The 20,163-nt window shown below is 35.6% G+C and overlaps 1 protein-coding gene across 1 annotated transcript in view; it reads left to right on the top strand.

The window, feature by feature from the left end:
* MUC19 (mucin 19, oligomeric) overlaps positions 1-20,163 on the top strand; it is an 83,706-nt gene that overhangs the window by 43,814 nt on the left and 19,729 nt on the right. The window contains 8 exon segments of the mRNA XM_043879082.1: positions 4,488-4,526; positions 5,282-5,380; positions 5,647-5,721; positions 7,485-7,577; positions 7,926-8,114; positions 8,941-9,006; positions 9,495-9,692; positions 9,985-10,050. Of these exon segments, the coding sequence (XP_043735017.1) occupies positions 4,488-4,526; positions 5,282-5,380; positions 5,647-5,721; positions 7,485-7,577; positions 7,926-8,114; positions 8,941-9,006; positions 9,495-9,692; positions 9,985-10,050 (825 nt within the window).

The raw sequence follows: 20,163 nt of genomic DNA, 5'->3' as shown, positions 1-20,163 counted from the left end.
CAATATGCTTAGTGGGTTAATTTAATTTAGCCAAAGCTGTTTTATTTTTATTTTCTGCATTGTCTTAAGATATAAATTTGGTATTAAAAAAAAATCCTATGATTCTTGAATAGGTAAGATTTATTTCAAAAAAGAGACTGTGGAGAAGGGCACCTTTTTGCCATTGTCTTGTTCCCTGAGTGAAATATTTTTGATCAAGTGCTAGATCAAATACTTCCTTGTATCAAGCACTTTTCACTGGCTTTTAGTTGTTTTTCTTTCTATCTTTTTTTAACCTATTCCTTGAAACGATTGTGCAAATTATTTTAACTCCTTTCATAAATTTAAATGACCTTCTCAGATGGATTGAAAGTATTTCTTCCTGCCAGGTAGAAAGAGAAAGGCCAAGGTCTTCAGAAGAGGAATGATGAAGTATTTGACTTTAAAACTTTGAAAGCACAAAGGAAGTAATATGCCAAGCTTACACTTTTTTCCATGCTTTGTAAATCTATTTTCTTTTCTATGCAGTAAATGCTTTCAAAGAATTAAAATGCCCTGAGAAATGCTTAGCCAACCACTCCAATAAATATGTTATTTTTAGAAGAAAAATTACGCAATCATTTTTTTTTTCTTGTTCAGACTGACAGATCTCGACACAGAGCTAACATTTACTGAGCACTATTCTAAACATTTGACACATATTACCTCATTTGATACAGAACTCTATGAAGGGGGTGCCATTATTTTCTCAATTTACAAATGAGGAAATGGAAACACAAAAGGTTAAGTTATGTGTTCACGGTCACTTGGTAATTAGCAAAGATAGGATTAAAATCCAGAACATATTTTTCTACATTCAATCTTAACGCTTTTGTGTTTTGACATTTAAGAAAGAAAATAAAGTTAAAATAAACTTAAATGTTATTGAAATAGTAGCATATAATTGCAGAATTCAATTTCAAATTTTGATTTGTGCTAAAATGCATAATTTATTTAAGTTTTCTATTAAAACAAAAAATAGCTCGTTGACTAAATGGAATACTGATTCATATAATTTAAAAAGTAGGTATCTGTTACATAACAGTTTAACATCTTAAAATGCATTTTTCTTTTCTTAAAAAGTTAAAATATCAGAATTTTACAATTATAGATTGTGTATACGTTTTATTTGCTTGTGTAATCACTTATTCTAAAATTGTATCAATCTTAGAAAGTACTTGCATCAGGATATTATAGAGAGCCAGTTGAGTGCAGTGGGAAGCAGAAACAGAAAAATAAGAACCAGAATCTCTTCTCTTCTACTTACTAGCTGTATGACCCTAGTTTCAGTCCTTCAAATATACTGAACATTAGTTTTCTCATTTTTTAAGTAGGATAAATAGAATATCTACATTGTTGGATGTGAGGGCAGCTTAGTGTAACACATAAGTACTCAGTGAAGTCAAATTTATTCCTAGTAACAGTTTTATAGAGAACAATCCATTATGTAAATGAACTTAGATTTTAGCAGAATAGTAATTTTTAATAATTAATCACAAACATACTGCTTATTCAATTAAAACCAATTTTATGAATTTTTACCTTTTTTCAGAAATAAGGTACTTTGCAAAATATAAACTTTGCAGTACTTAATTTGTTGTTTATGAGAGAAAATGTTATAAATACTCCTTAAGATTATCTTTCAGAAATTTATAAGTAAAATTGAATTCACTGAAGGAAAATGGGAAAATAATCATTTATAAAAGATTTTATAAATATTATAAAAGATTTTATAAATATTATAAAACTTTAAATGGTTCTTAGATGTAATAAAAAACTTAGTAGTAGCTGGGAAATTAATTATGTGATTTTATTTCAATTATTAAGTTTATCATGAGGAGAAAATGAAGTTAAAATAATAAAATGAACTATCATATTGATCATGTGGTAAAAATAAATGGACACAATCACTTTGAAAATTGTTAGGGTGGATTACCACTTTGTAACATATAGACATATCAATATTTTGGTAGAGGAAGCTCTTTCTATTATCATTTATGTCATGGCAACAAAGAGTCTGATATACAGTAATTCATAATAGCAAGTACTTTAGCATATATGTTCATTTGCAAGCAATGGAAAAATCAATTGAAATTGTAATAGTTAAGGATGTCAAAATTAATGGGAACATAATTGCTTTCTCTATCAGTTTTGGTAATTAAACCATGAATAAAAGTGAATGTGAATTCTCATTTATTCCTGTTAGTAGAATCTTGTCCATACTTTTTATTGTTGTATCAGTAATTTCAGACTTACTTCCTCCCAGGTTATTTTGTGGGGAAAGAGAGCTCTATCACAGTAGTCAAGGTGGTATGGACTCCAACCTGAGGCTGCTTTAGAGAACTCTCATGGCCCTGATAAGATATGGGACCTTGAGATCCACTGGAGCATGTGGCCTCCTCAGCCACACTAATTGCACAGAAAGGCCTGTGAGCGTGTTTCTCGTTCACACGCATAAATCTTCGCGGTGGCTGCCGTGCCATCTCTGTCGTGTGGCTGTGTTCCCCTCAGCTCCGTGTTGGGCCCTACGTATTCAGGTGTAGAAATTTTGGTGAAGATCAATTCTTCTCCATGTGATAATGTTGCTTTTAATGATTTCATTAATTGCCTTCAGTTTGAATGAGTTCAAATTAGGATCAGGGGAATTTCTGAAAGGCTGAAAAATCTATACTGGGAAATGGAATCTGCCCTACAGTCTCTTGAAGTATTGAGGTCTGTCCTGCTCTACATCGTTATAATCCTGACAGTCTCTGTGGACAGTGGCATAACAGTCTTCCTATGTTATTCTTACATCCATATCGCAACTCACTTTAATTCAAATGTCCAGTTGTGTTTGTTAGTGAGAAAAGATATCAAGATTTGAAGAGGTCTGTTGGTGGCGTCTGCTTGATATTGATTTGAAAATTTTTCCCAGCTAAAGCTTAACATTAATTCTGAGAATATTCACACAAACCTTCTCTCAAACTACTTAATATATTTATACTATATCCATTTTTGTGAAGTAATCAGGGGAGACAGGCTGTTTTATTTTTTATTTGACATTTTATTCTATAATTTCTAGTCTAATTTGTAGTATTTCCATTAATATGGTGAATTGGTAACAAAAAACTTATAAACTACGAGTAATGTCTTATGCATAGAGGTAGCGTCATATAAAAAGCTGTATGCATCACATACATACAGCTAGGTTCAGAGTGACTTAGATTTTAGTCCTAGCTTTGTCATTGACCACTAGTGATTTTAAACAAATCACTTACTTTTTCTGAGCTCAATTCTTCATACATAGAATAGGTGTAATACTTTCACTTCGTTGACTGATTCATTCATGTATTCTATTGACAAATATTTTTCAAGTCCCTGTTATGTATTAGGGACTCATATCATTAGGAGTTTAATGATAAGTTGCAATAGATATGATCTGTGCATTCATGAAGCAATAGTCCGGTCAGAAAGATGGATGTCAGTCAAGTGATTAAAATGAATGGAAAGTAGCAATAATTTGCAAGAACTATGAAGTGCTTAAAATGGGGGTAGGATAGATGGAGAGGGGATTTGATCAAATCAGGATGCTCAGGAATTGAAGAAAAGATGATTTAGTTGAGAAATGACAATGAAGTTCTAATAAGAAGAGAGCGGGAACTGTTTTCCAAGTAAAGGGAATGGCAGATAGAAAGAATGAAAGTATGGCTGGATAAAGAGTGAGGATCAAATGAATTGTGTGAGAAGTATTTTCTTCTTTTTTAAGTTATAAACTTTTAGAGTGATATAAACACACATAATAGATTCCCAGGGATTTTTTTACAATAGAAATTAAGACTGAAATACTGAAAATAGCTATTTTCAGTATTTATAAAAGCTGGAAATTTAAAAAGGCAAATATTTAGGCCCATAGACCACATCACAACAAACTTTTAAGAAACTTTTACCACATTTCCTGGCAATGGGAATGAGGATAAAATATACCTCTGACCTACAGGAGTTTACTGGTGACTTCAAGTTTATCTCCATGAACCCACTATATCAAATCATAAAAATAAACCCTAAAAAGTATTTCTCCTTCAATTTGCCCCCAAACTCTTGTAGACTATATGTTTCTTAGTAGAAAAATATTGAAGGTGCTGACAATCAAAAACAGAATGAAATCAAAGAAATCAGCCTCTGCTTAGCAGAGAACTAACTTTTCCTTGTTGATATATATTTATTCCATTTACACTGTATTTGCTAGACTTCAGTATATGCAGATGTGTATAGCATACAAACACCCACACATACACACATACGCACTTGCATTGAGAAGAGTAACATTATAATGTCACTATTTTAAAAATGAAATAAAAATGTGTTACTAACTCTCAACACTGAGTTTATTGCAAGCCACTAAATTTATTGAAAACTAACAAGTGAGCAGTCTTTCTAATATTTTCTCTTGAGGTCAGAAAAATTCACATCATTTCTCTTTTTCTTATCAGGAACAACTCTGAGTTTCCTCAGTGAAACTTTTACCACAGGTTAGTCTATTAATTCCTGGTTTTATATGTGAAAAAATATCTGACAGTATAAATCATTAGTACCTTTATGTTTTTAAGAAAGAAATTATACATGTTTGGCTTTTGAAAAAATATTTTTAATAATAGTTTACTGGGCTTTCCCCACTGTTTTTAAACTAGAAAAAAAACCCTGAACTTGACTCAGTTTTGATGTGTTTATATTAACTGGCTATAATACGGCCTTCAGTTTATTGCTAATATTACTATAGCATATATAACTTTAAGTTATATCAAGCTTCAAATTAAAAAAAATATAGGATGAGAGAAAACATGGGGAGCTCATGATACATTTTGCTTATTAGGTATTTTAAATATAAAAGTAGCAATTAAAAGTTGTTACTTTTAGCAACTCGATGATGCTAAAAGTTTCATGATGATTTTCATGATTGTTACTGTTATCTCTAAGTGACAATGTGATTAGGGCATAAGGTTCTGTTTATTTGAAAGCAATCTTGTGAGATAAATGTATAAAGACCTGATATGATACAATTTAAGATGCAGATGACATGACTTTGTTAAAAAAAATATGGTAAGGACTAAACCAAAATCTTGGTAGGAAAGTAATAATGGAACAGAAATCTTAGGGTGTCTGTGCAGAGTCACTGGATTCATGATTCTATTTTCTATGGTAGGAATTGACTGAATAGTTAGATCAGCCACTGGTGTTAAAGGCCGAGTAAACATGAGCTGAGAAGTTCTCTTGATGTTTTTCTCAGGTGTTACAAGAACTCCAGTTCCCATCACCTCCACAGCTGGAAGTGTGGGCACCACAGAACCAGTGGGCCCCCCCTTCACCAGTTCTGGGCGCATATCAGGTAAATTAAGTTCAGGACAATATATACCAGCACGGCTAAACAACTGGTTTCAGGCAATACTGCTCAGAACAATATTTTACATAAAAGTATCTGACTTATGTGTAATATCAACTTTGGATGTTTTTGGTATGTAATTAAAATGTAGGCTCTTTAATTTTTGCACAAATTGCAGTCTTATTGTACATCATGTTATAGTCATATACACCTTGAGAATTGACAGCATGCAGCTTTTTCACAAGTCTTTGCTTTTTCTTTACCTTTATCAGGGTCAACTGGAGTGTCAGTAAGTGCGATCACAGAAACTGAAGATAGAAGCACAGGTGACACGGACTTCAGAATAGGTGAGACAAAGAAATGAGTTCTTCACTTCTTTCCACAGCAGCCCTTCGTCTTGCATCAGGACCAACTGTAATCTGAGCATATTAGATAACAGAGATGTGGCATCAGCAGTAAGTTATCTGGGTGACTTTGAGAAAAACTGAAAAATTAACATTTATATGTTAACAGAATATTAGTGACATATTTCTGTGGCACATTAAAACTTCTGAATGATGCTAAAATATGTAATATGTAATTTAATCCACATCAACACCATGGTAGTTAAGTGTCTTTTTTCCCATGAGAAAGAAAATAATGAAAGTTCTCAAAACTGGCAGAGGCAGGATTAGAAGCCGAACCCTTAGTCTCCTTTGTCTGTGGCTGCACAATTCTGCAATCTGTACCTAAAGAGCGAACATCCAAGAGAAGTCAGTGAGGGTACAATTGTCCTTGTGCATCACTGACTAAACTTCAACTACTGTTGGTTTCAGAGTAAAATATTATTGATGATTTTGATTAAAAACGAACAAGCTTAAATTCACTCCATCCCTTATGCAGTCAGTGAATGAGTTTAAGTACCTTTTTAATGTCCTCTTTGCATCGCATTTGCCTTTGCTTTTGCTCAGATGTCAAACATCTTCTATCTAGTCTTCATGTTCATCTACCTCACTCACCTTCCTCTAACACAGTGGTGCTCAAAGTGCAGTTTCCAGACCAACAGCATTCACATCTCCTGGGACACTTTTGAAACACAAAATTTGGGGGCACACTTGCCTAGAATCAGAAGCTCTTAGCGTTGAGCCAGGCAAACAACTGATACTTGTCAATGTTGACAATGTTCCCACTCTTCCCAATTTGCTTCCCAGTCTACACTTTAGTCAATACCTTACCAGAATGAACTTACAAAACCTCAGCTGTCTTCACATCATTGTCTTACTTAAAATCTTTTAATTTTTCAGATTGCTTTTGGGATAAATCAAAACCATTATATACCATGAAAATACATTTCTTTAATGTATGCATAGAACTTCTCTTTATGTATTTATTAACTAATCTGTGGCCTGACTTCATTTTTCCTTCATTTATTTTCCTTTGGCAAATTTCTCAATTTAAAATTTGTGTCTTAAACATTTTTTGGAATAAAATATTGCTTGCATAAAAATTATTTTTTGAAAGAAACAAGCTATAGTAGCACAAATTAAGAAATGACTTAATTCCAATTAGATCAGCGAATTGACTTACATTTTAGGGTGGTGACTACTGAGTGTATATTTTCTAGAATTTGAATTGGAATTATGTAGTGATAATGACAAGTCAGTCAGCTATCTCCTTTGGTTATCAGACGGTGAGAACAGCACTCTTAAGCATGGTTTCTCAAAGTTTGGTTTGTGAGCGGGTGCAATCCAGAATTCTTTGTTACCAGTCCATACCGTGAGAAAAACTGAAACAGAATATGAGTATTTAGAAACACGGCAATTTGACACAGCAATTTTATTTTTGTTGGATAAAAGCTTATGTTTTGTATGGTTTTATTTTTTAAATTTATCTACTTTCATGGCACTTTTCCAAAATTTTACAGCAGACTGAAAAATGTACAGAAGTTTTCTTTTACCACAGATCTTCTGAGAAGCACTGGGTGCAGTGTGAATTTAGGTATATGTTGCCTGGTGACAATGTCTGTGGAGTGGGACTAGTAATATAAATTGCCTCAGAGGACTTTTATAGGGCTAAATGAGTTGATTTGTGTCTAGGGTGTTTTTCAAATTGCTGTTTTCTTTTTTATCAGGAGGAACAGGAGGTCCTACTGCACCAATAAGAGGTGAGGAAGATGGCACGCCTGGGCAACCAATCACAGGAGCGACAAGCCCGGGAGAATCAGGCAAGTCAGAATGTGAACCTTGGCCTCTGCCACATAGTACTGAACACATTACAGACTGAACAAAAGATTAAACTCTACATGGCGTCATCGACTCAATGGACGTGAGTTCAAACTCTGGGAGGCAGTGAAGGAGAGGGAGGCCAGGTGTGCTGCAGTCCGTGGGGTCGTGAAGAGCTGGACGTGACTTAGCAACTGAACAACTGAACAACTGTTGTGAGGCCATCTAGCCATAGAAATCATAGGGGTCATTTGAAGATTTCTTTTTTATGATAAACTTTGATTTTGAGAGAGGAGTGATATGTAGAGTTCTGCCACAGTGGAAGTAATGCTTCTTCTTTGTTGTGTCAGGGACCCCAAGAACTTCAGAAATCTTCACAACCACACCTGGGAGCAAGAGCACAAATGTAGACTTACCTATCCCAGACACAACCCCTGGAGGCCAACCAGGTATGGAAATGGGCAACATTGACAGTCATCTGAGGCGTCTTCTTACTGACCTTAAGGAAGTCACCAGCACTTCTGAATTATTCCTTACTAGTAAATGTACATATTCATGACCTCATTATTCCTACATTTATGGGATTAATGCCAGTGATTCTCTAATATCACTTCAGAAGTGATCTATACCAAAGCATGTTGTATTTCAAATTCTAAGACTCCTGCCTTAGGACTTCTAAGGCTGGGAATGTGAAGCTGGGCTAAGGTCATGGTTTACAATTTTGGCTACACATTAAAACTGACTAGAAATATTTTTGAAAATACATACTGAAGAGCCTTTTACAGAGTAATTGAATCAGAACTCTGAGAGGAAGTGCCGAGGCATGAGTGATTTTTTAGAAGTAAGAGGGAGGGGACATATGTATACCTATGGCTGATTCATGTTGATGTTTGGCAGAAACCAACACAATTCTGTAAAGCAATTATCCTTCAATTAAAAAATAAATAAATTTAAAATTAAAAAAAGGCTTTGCAGGTTGTTCCAATGTATGACCTGGGCTGAGACTCTCTGGGCTAGTCTATCTATATATTTAACAATCAACCCAGGTGATTCTTATGATCAATTTTTGGAAAGAGTGAACTGGAAATGTATAAGTGTGACAGGTATTTTCAAAAAATATTTATTTAATTTATTTGGCTGCATTCAGTTTTAGTTGAGGCCTGTGAGCTCTTTAGTTGTAGCATGTAGGATCTAGTTCCCTGACCAGGGATCGAATCCAGGGCCCCTGCATTGAGAACGTGGAGTCTTAGCCAATGGACCACGAGGGAAGTCCCAGTATTTTGAAAGCAGAGAACAGCATACTCTGTTCTGTTTAACTAAAGACATTTATATATATAATTTCATATATATTGTTTATTTTGAAAGAGACTACCAGATCATCAGCTGGTCAAACAACTGGAGAACCAAGCAGTGAAGTGACAGCATCTGAAGGTAAGTTAGGTGAGTAGAGGATGTCATTGAGATCATGACTTTTGTCAAAAGGACATTCTTTTTTTCAGAATACTACAGATTTTGCTTAGTATTACTTATTAATATACCATCCAAGAAAAGATGGAGAATGGGATAAGCATGAATAATGTTTTTCATGAAGACTTTTTTCCTAGTTTCTCCAAGTCTTCTCTTCAAACGTGTTACAGTACAGGACTGTCACATTAATGTATGCATGGGTGCTAAGTTGCTTCAGTCATGTCTGATGCTATGCAATGCTATGGACTATAACTTGCCAGGCTTCTCTGCCCGTGGGAATCTTCAGGCAAGAATACTGGAATAGGTTGCCATGACCTCACCCAGGGAATCTTCCCAACCTAGGGATCAAATCCATATCTCTTAAGTCTCCTGCATAGGCAGGCAAGTTCTTTACCAGTAATGCCACCTGGGAAACACAGTAATATATACACTCCCCCAATACTGTTTATCAGGAGTAACAGTAGAATTTGTTGGGACTACCACTTGAACTAGCAGTGGCATCACAGCTAAACCATCTTTCTCTGGTTCCAGCCCAGCTGGCAGTTCAGAGGCAAGGTGCAGGACACCCGGACACTTTGGTGGTGCTCCATCAAGAGCTTCGCTGAGACTCTCAGCTGATTCCTTCCTCAGAAGGAATTTATGTGAATTGAGTAATGGCTTTGGCTTTAAAGGTTATAATTTTAGGACAAATGAATGGGTAGTTAGAGCATTTTCATCACAACCATTTATGTAGGGTAGAGTTGACAGATAAAATACAGGATGCCATTTAGATTTGAATTTCACATAAATAAGAAATTTTGGGGGGTGCAAGTATGCCCCATGCAATAATTGGGATGTGACTGTTCTTTATCTGGAATTCAAGCGCAACTGTGAGTCCTGTATTTTGATATCCTTAATCTAGCAACCCCAGTGTCCAATGAGAACATCATTCTTTTCAAGTAGGTACAACTGGAGGTGAAAATGCTGCCACCACTGAAGCTGCTCGTGATAATACTTCTGGAGGAACAGGTACTGAAAGAATATAATCAGAATAAAATCAGACAATACAAATGTGATTTCTTTACTTAAAATTCGGTCAGAGACAGTTTTCCTGGGAAATTTAATTATTATTATTTGTGTGATCTCAAAACTGAAGGAGATCAGAAATAAACTGAGCTATTTATTTGTGTGTGTCCACATCATACTGGGTGCCCTAGAGAAACCAGGAGGGGAATAGAGTAAGGTATTTATTCTCTTAGAACTTGACTTTTGAGCTGGAGAAATGGATATTTATATATACACAAAGGCAAAATCATGCATGATAGAAGATAATCTAAATCAAAGAAATGTTCAATGACAAGTGTTGAAGTGGGAACTCAAGAGGACCTAGTAAGAGAGATGATTAGTTGGGGTGGAAGACAACAGAATTATTCTATTTTGAAAAGAATATGATATTATGATCAGTACACTATGACTCTGTTGACTGAAAAAAAGACACACAACCTAAAAGTTGTGAGTTATGTTTTATCTGGGGACCTCATTGAGGACTATAACCTGCAAGACAGCTTCTCATATAACCTGAGAAACTCTTCAAAAGAGGTAAAGGAGGAGTTAGGATACATAGGAGTTTTTGCTGAAAAAAATACGTATAGTACATCAAAATATTAGTCCTGATCATAAAAAAAAAGCCAGACATCTTAAGTAATGATTTTAGTACTTTTCTGTGTATGGGAAAATGCAAGAGTCTAGCCTCATTGAAATAATTCCTTAGGTCGTACCTCTTTTTATCCAGGGCCACTATCCTTTTTCTCTTCATCTTGAATTGCCCACAGGGTGCTCTGCCCATGGGAGAGGCTACTGTGGCTGATGGCATGATGGCAGGCAATATTCTTTGTTTACTGAAATGGCAGGAAACATTCTTTACCTATAACTGTATCTATATACTTTAATGAGCAAAGACACAAAACATAAGTAAGCAGAATGAAATTTTAAGGATGTTTTCAATTTCAGGGAAATAAATAGCAATCATAATTCAGGTTCTGGGGAAACAGAATTGAAAACAAAACCTTTTCCCAACCCAGAGACTCTCTCCACAAAGGTGGAAGAGAAAGAAAACAATTTTATTATTGAATAAGCTTTAAACCAGAATGTGATACAAATTATAGTCAATTTACTAAAGGTTTGTAAAGACAGAAAGAAACCTCACCAACCTGATACAATCTGTTACACTCATTCTCAAGAAAATAACTAGTTCTTAAGTAAAAGTAAGCGAATTTGAGAGCACCATTTTTTACACATAGTTCATCCTAAATTCACCTGTCAGGTGGGTGATCATCTGGTTAATTAATACTTGGTTTTATAAAATGGAAAAGGAAACTTTTATTTTGATGATAGGGGGAAATTTTGTAGCTAGAGGGAGAAGGAACACTGTCTCCTGAAATGTTTACTTTTCAAAGAAATAGCACCCAAGTCCTTGAGAAAGACATTTCTGGGTCATTAAGCTGGCAAGAGGCTTATTTAGTTTTTTTAAAGATTTACATGCATTTCAAATACACTGGAAAGAACTTACCTTTACAAATATTCTAAAGTAAATACTCTACAGAAAGGGGAAGTCTCTTCCCTTATGTTCAGTAAAGAGAATTAAGCCTAATATTAAAAATTTTTATTTTTTCTTACACAGGCCATCCTCATAAAAGGATCAGTTTTATATTTTAATTAGCCTTTCTCTCCCTTTATAAAATTAAGCCATGCCAAGGGTATTGCCTGGAGCAACCTTCAGAGCTGTAGGTGGTAATTCCTCTGGAGAACTAGGCGCTAGAGCCACAAGTCATGGGAAATCAGGCAAATCTGGACCTGATGTTTTCAGCAGTTCACAACACCTCCCTCATCAATGTGTAAAATGGACTAAGGACCTGATCCCTAATTTGCTTTGATGCTCTTAGAATTGAGTAGCATTTAAACTCAAGGTATCTATGAAAAAAAATTTAAAGAGGAAAATGGTGGCTGTAGATATTAGAATCTACACATACCTCCAGCCACCAACCGGAAATATCGAGTCCACATCTAGAATGTTTAGAGGGAACAGAGAATGAAACCTCAAGACTGGGAAAGATGGCTTTATGACTCATAGAGGAGCCAAGATTCAGGTCAGGTCATCAGAAGAAAGGGAAGTATAGAGAGGCTTTAATAATGGTGGAATACAAATAGCATCAACTAGGATTCACCTCCAGAAGGAAAGGCCCTCACCTTGATTAGAGAATACTGAGAGATCTAGGACCTGGCAAGTCAGAGCATTTGTGAATGCTGGGTTGAAAGAAAAGAGTGGAGAGTTCACGGAATGAGAACTGGCAATCTTGGGAAGGCATTCAACTGCTTGTAAAGGAGGAGGCATATTGGAAGGCTAAGGAATCCTGGGAACCTGAATGTTAGGGAAAAAAAAGAAAGAAGAACTTAAATCTCAGGCTTTCTAGAAAACAGGATAATAATTAAAAATTAGAAGTCAAAGGAAAGACTCCACTTACAAAAGAATCTTCCCTTCAGTGTAACAAGAGGAAGCCCTTGATCTGAGAAATCTGATGAGCCTCACAAAAGCCTCTCTGCCCTCAATGCATAGGATCTCCTGCTATTGTTGTTTTAGAAAACTACAGTGCAAAAAAAAAAAAAAAAAAAGAGAGAGAGAGAAAAATTAAATTCCAATATCTATATAAAACTATTCTTTTGTATACATTTTCAGAAATTTTCAGCAATAGCAAGAAAACTCTAAAAACCTAGTCATAAAGCAGAGGGATACTAAAATGTTATTGAACTCAGCCTTGCTCGCTTCTCAAAAGCCTACACTTGACAGGCAAGTGTTGGTAGAAAGGAAAGTTTGCTTTAATCAGAAGGCCTGCAATCTGGGAAGAAGATGGACTCATGTTCCAGAACCAACTTCAGCGGTTCGACTCAGCCATGAGTTTTTAACGGGAAAAGGCAGAAACAATCTCAGTGAATTACTGAGGCAAAATGTTAGGTTCTGCCTCATATCCACTGTGTGCAGGCTGACTGACTCCTCATGATCTTTCTTCAGATGTTCTCTTGGTTACATGGTCTGCCTGAAGAATTGCTAAGGGGGAAGTTAGGGTAGAGAGATAATCACTCTTTAACTGCTTAATTCTTCATTTCTCCTTCTTTCAATCTAGGGAAAGAAGAAACAGGTTAGGCAAGGTGTTGTGTGGATTTAGTAGAGCTTAATTAGGAGTTAGGTTAAATGTTGCTTAGTGATCTCATTTCTACAAGGTTTGAGGGAAACAGAAATGAGCAAGAGGAAAGTTGTTGCTTACAAACCCCCACTGTCAGAAATCATTTTATTTTAATGGGATTAGGGGTGAAGGCACATCTTCTGTAACTTCTTCATGTTGACATATGGCACCATATTCTTAAAGTGGAAGATGTTCACATGGATCTGTAACATCTCTTTGCTGGTAATTTTAGATGCCTGCTTATATATGCAAGCAGAGCAAAACATAATGTTTTGATGCTCACAAAGATATAGATTATTATGTGCAATAATTCTAATCCCATTCCCTTGAGGCTGGTACTTGGAACCGTGCTAGCCATAGATGGAGAAGATTATGTCATGGCTGCAGTCTGGTCGTCATGAAGTTAGCTTTCCCCCTCTGGTGGCAGTTATAGTTATCTACAGAACAGCTCAGGAATGTGCAGCAGACGCTGAAAGTTTCTGTGACTCTGTTTTCCTAATCATTAACTGCTTGAATGTGCTCTTTTGTGATTCTGGGAGGCCTGGGAGATTTCAACTTTCCTACAAACAAAAGACAGGGGACGTGCAGGGACCTTTGTACTTGAGGGAGTCCTTTGGGTTCTGCTTGATTTCAAACATAACATTAATACAATTTACAATTTAAAAAAAAAACAACTGAAGATATAAAGAGACATCAAAATTAGAAATTAAGAAAACTCAGGGTAAAAATAGATAAATAGTAGGAGGATGTTAAATTGAAACTGAAGGAGAGATATTAAAAAAAAAGAAAAGAAAATTATCTCAAAAGTAAAGGCCAAATAACAAGGTACCTAACAGAGAATAAATAAAGACTGGAAATATGGCAAAGGGATTAGAGGGTAAAATTGGAAAAATCACCTCCTCAAAAAATTGCAGGAAAAGGTGAAGAAGATTGGAGTAGGACATAATTACAGGAAATAGACAAAATATCATATATATATATATAATTACAGTTTCTAGAGAAGAAAAAGCAATGAACTCAAACTAATACTTAGAATTGTAAATTGGATCACATTTCCTGTAATTAAAAAAATTCACATCTACATGTTGAAATGATTACCTTATACCAGGAAGAATCAGTTCTGTGTCGTTAGAAAAATGTTAGACTTGAAAGAAAAAGAATTTTTCTCCATGTTGAAGAAAAAGACAGCTATTAAAAAGTAAATAAAATTAGATTAGCATTAGACTTAAGAGTAGAGTAGCATTTCGATACACAAAGAAAGAGAATGTGGGCCAAGGGTTTCATAGCCAGTTAAATGTAATTCAAGTATTAAGGCTATAGGAATATTAAAATTACAGGGAATTATGTAGCCATGAGCCCTTCATAATATAATCACTGGAGGAGTGTTAAGCAGCAAAAAGATGCTTTGAAGACAAACTAAAAGATTTTAGCAGTATTTTTAACTGTAACACTAACACTATGACAAAAGTTGAAAGAAAGGTAGAAGAAAAATGTTACATATTTGACCAAATAAAAATGTCCAAGAAAAGTATAAATGACCAAGAAAAAGATAAGCATTAATAGAGAAAATAGTATTTACTTAAATTGGAAAGTACAGAAGAGAAAGAGAAGAAGGAGAGAATAAATTATGTTAATTTTATTGGTGCTTACAGGGAATAACCAATAGGCACTATCTGAAAGAAAATTCAGAGGGTGCTAATGGGATTATATAAAAATAGCACTATAAAAGATAACCTTTCTAACTATCAAAAGAGAAATAAAAAAGCAGAAAGAAAGAGCAACTAAAGAGTTTACAAAGCAAAAACAAATGGCTGAAATTAGAATCCAAAAGCATGTTAAAATAATGTTTAATAATATTTTCTGTTAATTTTTAATGAAAGCTTTTCAAAATTACAAAATCTGTTAAAAGAGTACTTCATACTAATAGCTCTAAAAGAAATAAAAGCTACTAGTTTTCTGCTATTGCTGCTGCTGCTAAGTCGCTTCAGTAGTGTCCAATTCTGTGCAACCCTGTAGAGGGCAGCCCACCAGGCTCCTGCGTCCCTGGGAATCTCCAGGCAAGAACACTAGTTTTCTACATAGAGACTAAAAAAGGTATTTTATAAATATCCGATAACCAGTGCTGATGTGAAAAAATCCAAAAATAAATAACTTTCCCAAGCAGTGTCCACGTACTCCTAGAATCAATATCATGTAATTGAGTGAATGAATCACTTATCCTCTATTAGTTTAGACTTCCCTGGTGGCTCAGACGGTAAAGCAGCTGCCTACAATGCGGGAGAGCCGGGTTCGATCCCTGTGTTGGGAAGATCCTCTGGAGAAGGAAATGGCAACCCACTCCAGTACTCTTGCCTGGAAAATCCCATGGATGAAGGAGTGTGGTGTCGAAAAGAGTAAGACAAGACTAAGTGACTTCAGTTTCACTTTCTGTTACTTTAGTTTTCTTATCTGTAAAAACTGAGCAATGTAATCTATTGAGTGGGATTGTGATGAGGATCAAAATGAAATAACAAATAAATGTATGCCAAAGCACATTTTTTGAAAAGTAAAAAAGGTAAAAATTATTAATAATATGGAAAAGTAGGCCCTGCTGTAATCTACTTGAAGTTAAATTGGAATTGGTTATCTCACTGCTGTTGTTCAGTCACTCAGTTGTGTCTGACCTTTGTGACCCCATGGACTGGGACTTCTCCATCTTCATCTGCAAAGAATATAATCAATCTGATTACAGTATTGACTATGTGGTGATGTCCATGTCTAGAGTCATCTCTTGTGTTGTTGGACAAGGGTGTTTGCTGTGACCAGTCCATTCTCTTGGCAAAGCTTTGTTAGTCTTTGCTCTGCTTCATTCTGTACTCCAAGGCCAAACTTGCCTGTTACTCCAGGTATCTCTTGACTTCCTACTTTTGCATTCCAGTCTTTTTCTTGGGGATGGTCTTGATCACTGCCTCTTGTACAATGTCATGAACCTCTGTTCATAGTTCTTCAGGCAATCTATCAGATCTAATCTTGTGAATCTATTTGTTACTTCCACTATATAATCATAAGGGATATGATTTAGGTCATACCTGAATGGTCTAGTGGTTTTCCTTACTTTCTTCAATTTAAGTCTGAATTTGGCAATAAGGAATTCATGATCTGAGCCACAGTCAGCTCCTGGTCTTGTTTATGCTGACTGTATAGAGCTTTTCCATCTTTGGCTCAAAGAATAGAGTCAATCTGATTTTGGTATTGACCATCTGGTGAAGTCCTTTTGTAGAGTAGTCTCTTCTGTTGGAACAGAGTGTTTGCTATGACTAGTACTTTCTCTTGGCAAACCTCGGTTAACCTTTGCTCTGCTTCATTTTGTGCTCTAAAGCCAAACTTGCCTGTTACTCCAGGTATCTCTTGACTTCTTACTTTTGCTTTTCAGTCCCCTACGATGTAAAGGACATCTTTTTTCAGTGTTAGTTCTAGAAGGTCTTGTAGGTCTTCATAGAACCATTTACCTTCAGCTTCTTCGACATTAGTGGTTGCGGCATAGACCTGAATTACTGTAATACTGAATTTTTTGCCTTGGAAATGATCAGAGATCATTCTGTTGTTTTTGAGATTGCACCCAAATATGGGCATTTTGGACTCTTTTGTTGACCATGAGGGATACTCTATTTCTTCTAAGGGATTCTTACCCATAGTAGTAGGTATAATGGTCATCTGAATTAAATTCGTCCATTCCAGTCCATTTTAGTACACTAATTCCTAAAATGTTGATGTTAACTCTTGCCTTCTCCTATTTGACCATTTCCAATTTACCTTGATTCATGGACCTAGCATTCCAGGTTTCTATGCAATATTGCTCTTTACAGCATTGGACTTTACTTTCACCACTAGACACACCCACAGCTGGGCATTGTTTCCCCTTTGGCTCAGCCTCTTCATTCCTGCTGGCTGGAGCTATTTCTCCACTCTTCTCCAGTAGTGTATTGGGCACCTACCCACCTGGGGAGTTCATCTTTCAGTGTCATATCCTTCTGCCTTTTCATACTATTCATGGGGTTCCCAGGGCAAGAATACTGAAGTAGTTTGCCATTTCCTTCCTTAGTGGACCATATTTTGTCAGAACTCTCCACCATGAACCATATTGGGTGGCCCTACATGGCATGGCTCATAGTTTCATTGAGTTAGACAAAGCTGTGATCCATTTGATCAGTTTGTTAGTTTTCTGTGACTGTGGTTTTCATTTTGTCTTCCCTCTGATGGATGAGGATAAGAGGCTTGTGGAAGCTTCCTGATGGGAGGGACTGGCTCTAGGGAAAACTGGGTCTTGCTCTGGTGGGTGGGGCCATGCTCAGAAATCTTTAATCCAATTTTCTGGTGATGGGTGTGGTTGTGTTCCCTCCTATAGTTTGACCTAAGGCCAAACTATGGTAGGAGTTATGGTGACCTCCTTTAAAAGGACATAGCCAGCACACTATGGCTCCCAAGATTGCTGTATTCAGTGCCCCTGACCCCACAGCAGGTTGCTGTTGACCCACACCTCTATTGGAGGCTCTTGGACACTCACAGGCAAATCTGGCTCAGTCTCTTGTGTGGTTACTTATAGTACTATGGGGTTACTCATAGATGATTAAGAAATTCTGTGAATGAGAGTTTTCCATTTTTTTCCCTAATAAGGAGTACACCTGGAAGTCAGGTGATGCAACTAGTGTCACAGAGTTTGACAGTGATCTGACAGTTCAGGTTTCTCCACAACTAAACAAGATCAAAGTGAAAGTGTTGGTTGCTCAGCCATGTTAGACTCTTTGGGGACCCATGGACTGTAGGCCACCAGGCTGCTCTCTCCAGGCAGGAATACTGGAGGGGGTAGCCATTCCCCCCTCTAGGGGTTCTACCCGGGTCTCCTTCATTGCAGGCAGATTCTTTACTCTCTCAGCCACCAGTGAAGCCCAAGCAAGATTAATGTGGCGCTTAAAATCTGATATTCTTTTATGGTCAATTTTGAAATCACTGGAATGTTATTTAATACAACCAGAGTGGATTTATTTAAAAATGTAATTGTGATTATCTTCTATTTGGTCCTTAAATGTTATTTTTGAGTTTCAGACTTAGGATGTGCTTCCCATCAAGTTAGTTATGTTTCTTTATCTAAGGTCTGCATTGCAGTACACAAAATCACTTCGACAACAAGCAAAAATAAATATAGATTGAAAGTACCAAATAATTACAAAACAGTAAAATTAAATATAGAGTGAAAGTACCAAATAATTACAAAACAGTGTTCATTACTTTTGATAATAATAGAAAACATTGTAGTTTAAAATATTAATATTTTCATAATTTTTTTATTGACAAGTGGTCTAGAACCTTGATGAACACTTTTCTTAGAATAATTTCTGAGACTAATAAATAACATGGCCTTCTGCATTGTCTTAAAATTCAGAAAATAATTTATTCTTTAAAATCTCTACACATTTGTTTAAAAATATCTTATTTTCTAGAATTTGCGAACAGGAAATGACAATAACTCATTTGCTCAAAGCTCAACCCATACCTAATGTTTGTGCCTCATAATTCTTAACATGTTTCAAAGAACTAAAGATAGAGACTAAAAACAAATAAGATTAGTGACTATTTCTCATGAAATAGGAAAATGTGTTTGAAAAATATAATTGGTAGAATAAAATAATATTGTTTTTATATCTTGATTTTTACCCAATATATTGAATACAATTTAGTGGATAAAAAAATATAAGGCAATCATTAACCACTGTACAAGATCATTTATGAGTCATCTTAAACTGTTTTAACAACAATAAAAAATGATAACCATAAAAAACACACTGGAAGTGTAAAATGGGCAAAATATTTTCACATATACTTACCTATTTGAATCATATAACTACCCTGAGCAACTGATAATATATTAGTAATTATTTATATTTTATTTATGAAAACAATCAATGTGTTTACTTCAGTCACAGGATGAGTATGTTGTGAAGCCAAAACAGGGCCTAGACTATTGATTCTTCATCCAGTTATTCACCATTACTACATAGACAACCAGCATGATAAATTTCTGTTGAAAGTAAAGAAAGATCCTGTCGCCTTGCCTGTTCTTGTTTTCAGCTGTGTTCCCAGTAACTAGCTGAACGCATGGCTTGATAAATATCTGGTGGATACCTGGTAAATAAAAACTCCCAGTCTGATAAAGGATCAAGAAGCTTTATTCTTATAAATGAATTAAAAATAACAGACTGTGTGAAAGAGAGTCTTATAGAAGATTTGGAGATGTAGGAGGGAGTAGGCTTTGTTGTTGTTTTCAGCACTTGCTCCTCTATCACAAATAGTGAAGTTTTGCTGGAAACATACCCACATCCACACACACACACACACACACCCCACTATGTATCAATAATTACATGTCTCTGCAACTCCAAGGCTTTTTTCCTCATCTGATCCATTAATAGAATTATTCACATAAAAATTTGGAGCATTCTGAGTTATGTTAGTGTGTTGTAGAATTAATTCCATTAGGTTAAGGCCAGGAAGAAGTAGAAATTTTGTAAAACAGTTACATAATTATGACTGCTTTGAGTTATCATATGGAAGAAACCAACACATATAGTGTAAAGCAATTTTCCTCCAGCTGAAAAACTTATTAAAAAAAAAAAAAACAACATAAAATCATTGAGTGTGAATTCCAGAGAACAGGATAAAAATAACTATGATAGAGAACGGGCTTTGGAGGAAGTAAGAGTTTAGAATAATAGTGGCAAAGTCCAACATGACTTTAGAATGCCACAGATGATAGAGGAAACCAAAATGTAGGCTTACTCAGTGTCAGAGTGAGAAGATATGAGGTATGGTGGAATTCATTGCTTCAACACCTCAAGGTGCTTAGTCTCTCAGTTGTGCCCAACTTTTT

Source organism: Cervus elaphus, chromosome 3 (assembly GCF_910594005.1).
Source record: "Cervus elaphus chromosome 3, mCerEla1.1, whole genome shotgun sequence".
Classification (NCBI taxonomy): domain Eukaryota; kingdom Metazoa; phylum Chordata; class Mammalia; order Artiodactyla; family Cervidae; genus Cervus; species Cervus elaphus.
Note: the sequence above shows the minus strand (reverse complement) of the source record. Positions and strands in the feature narration are given on the sequence as shown.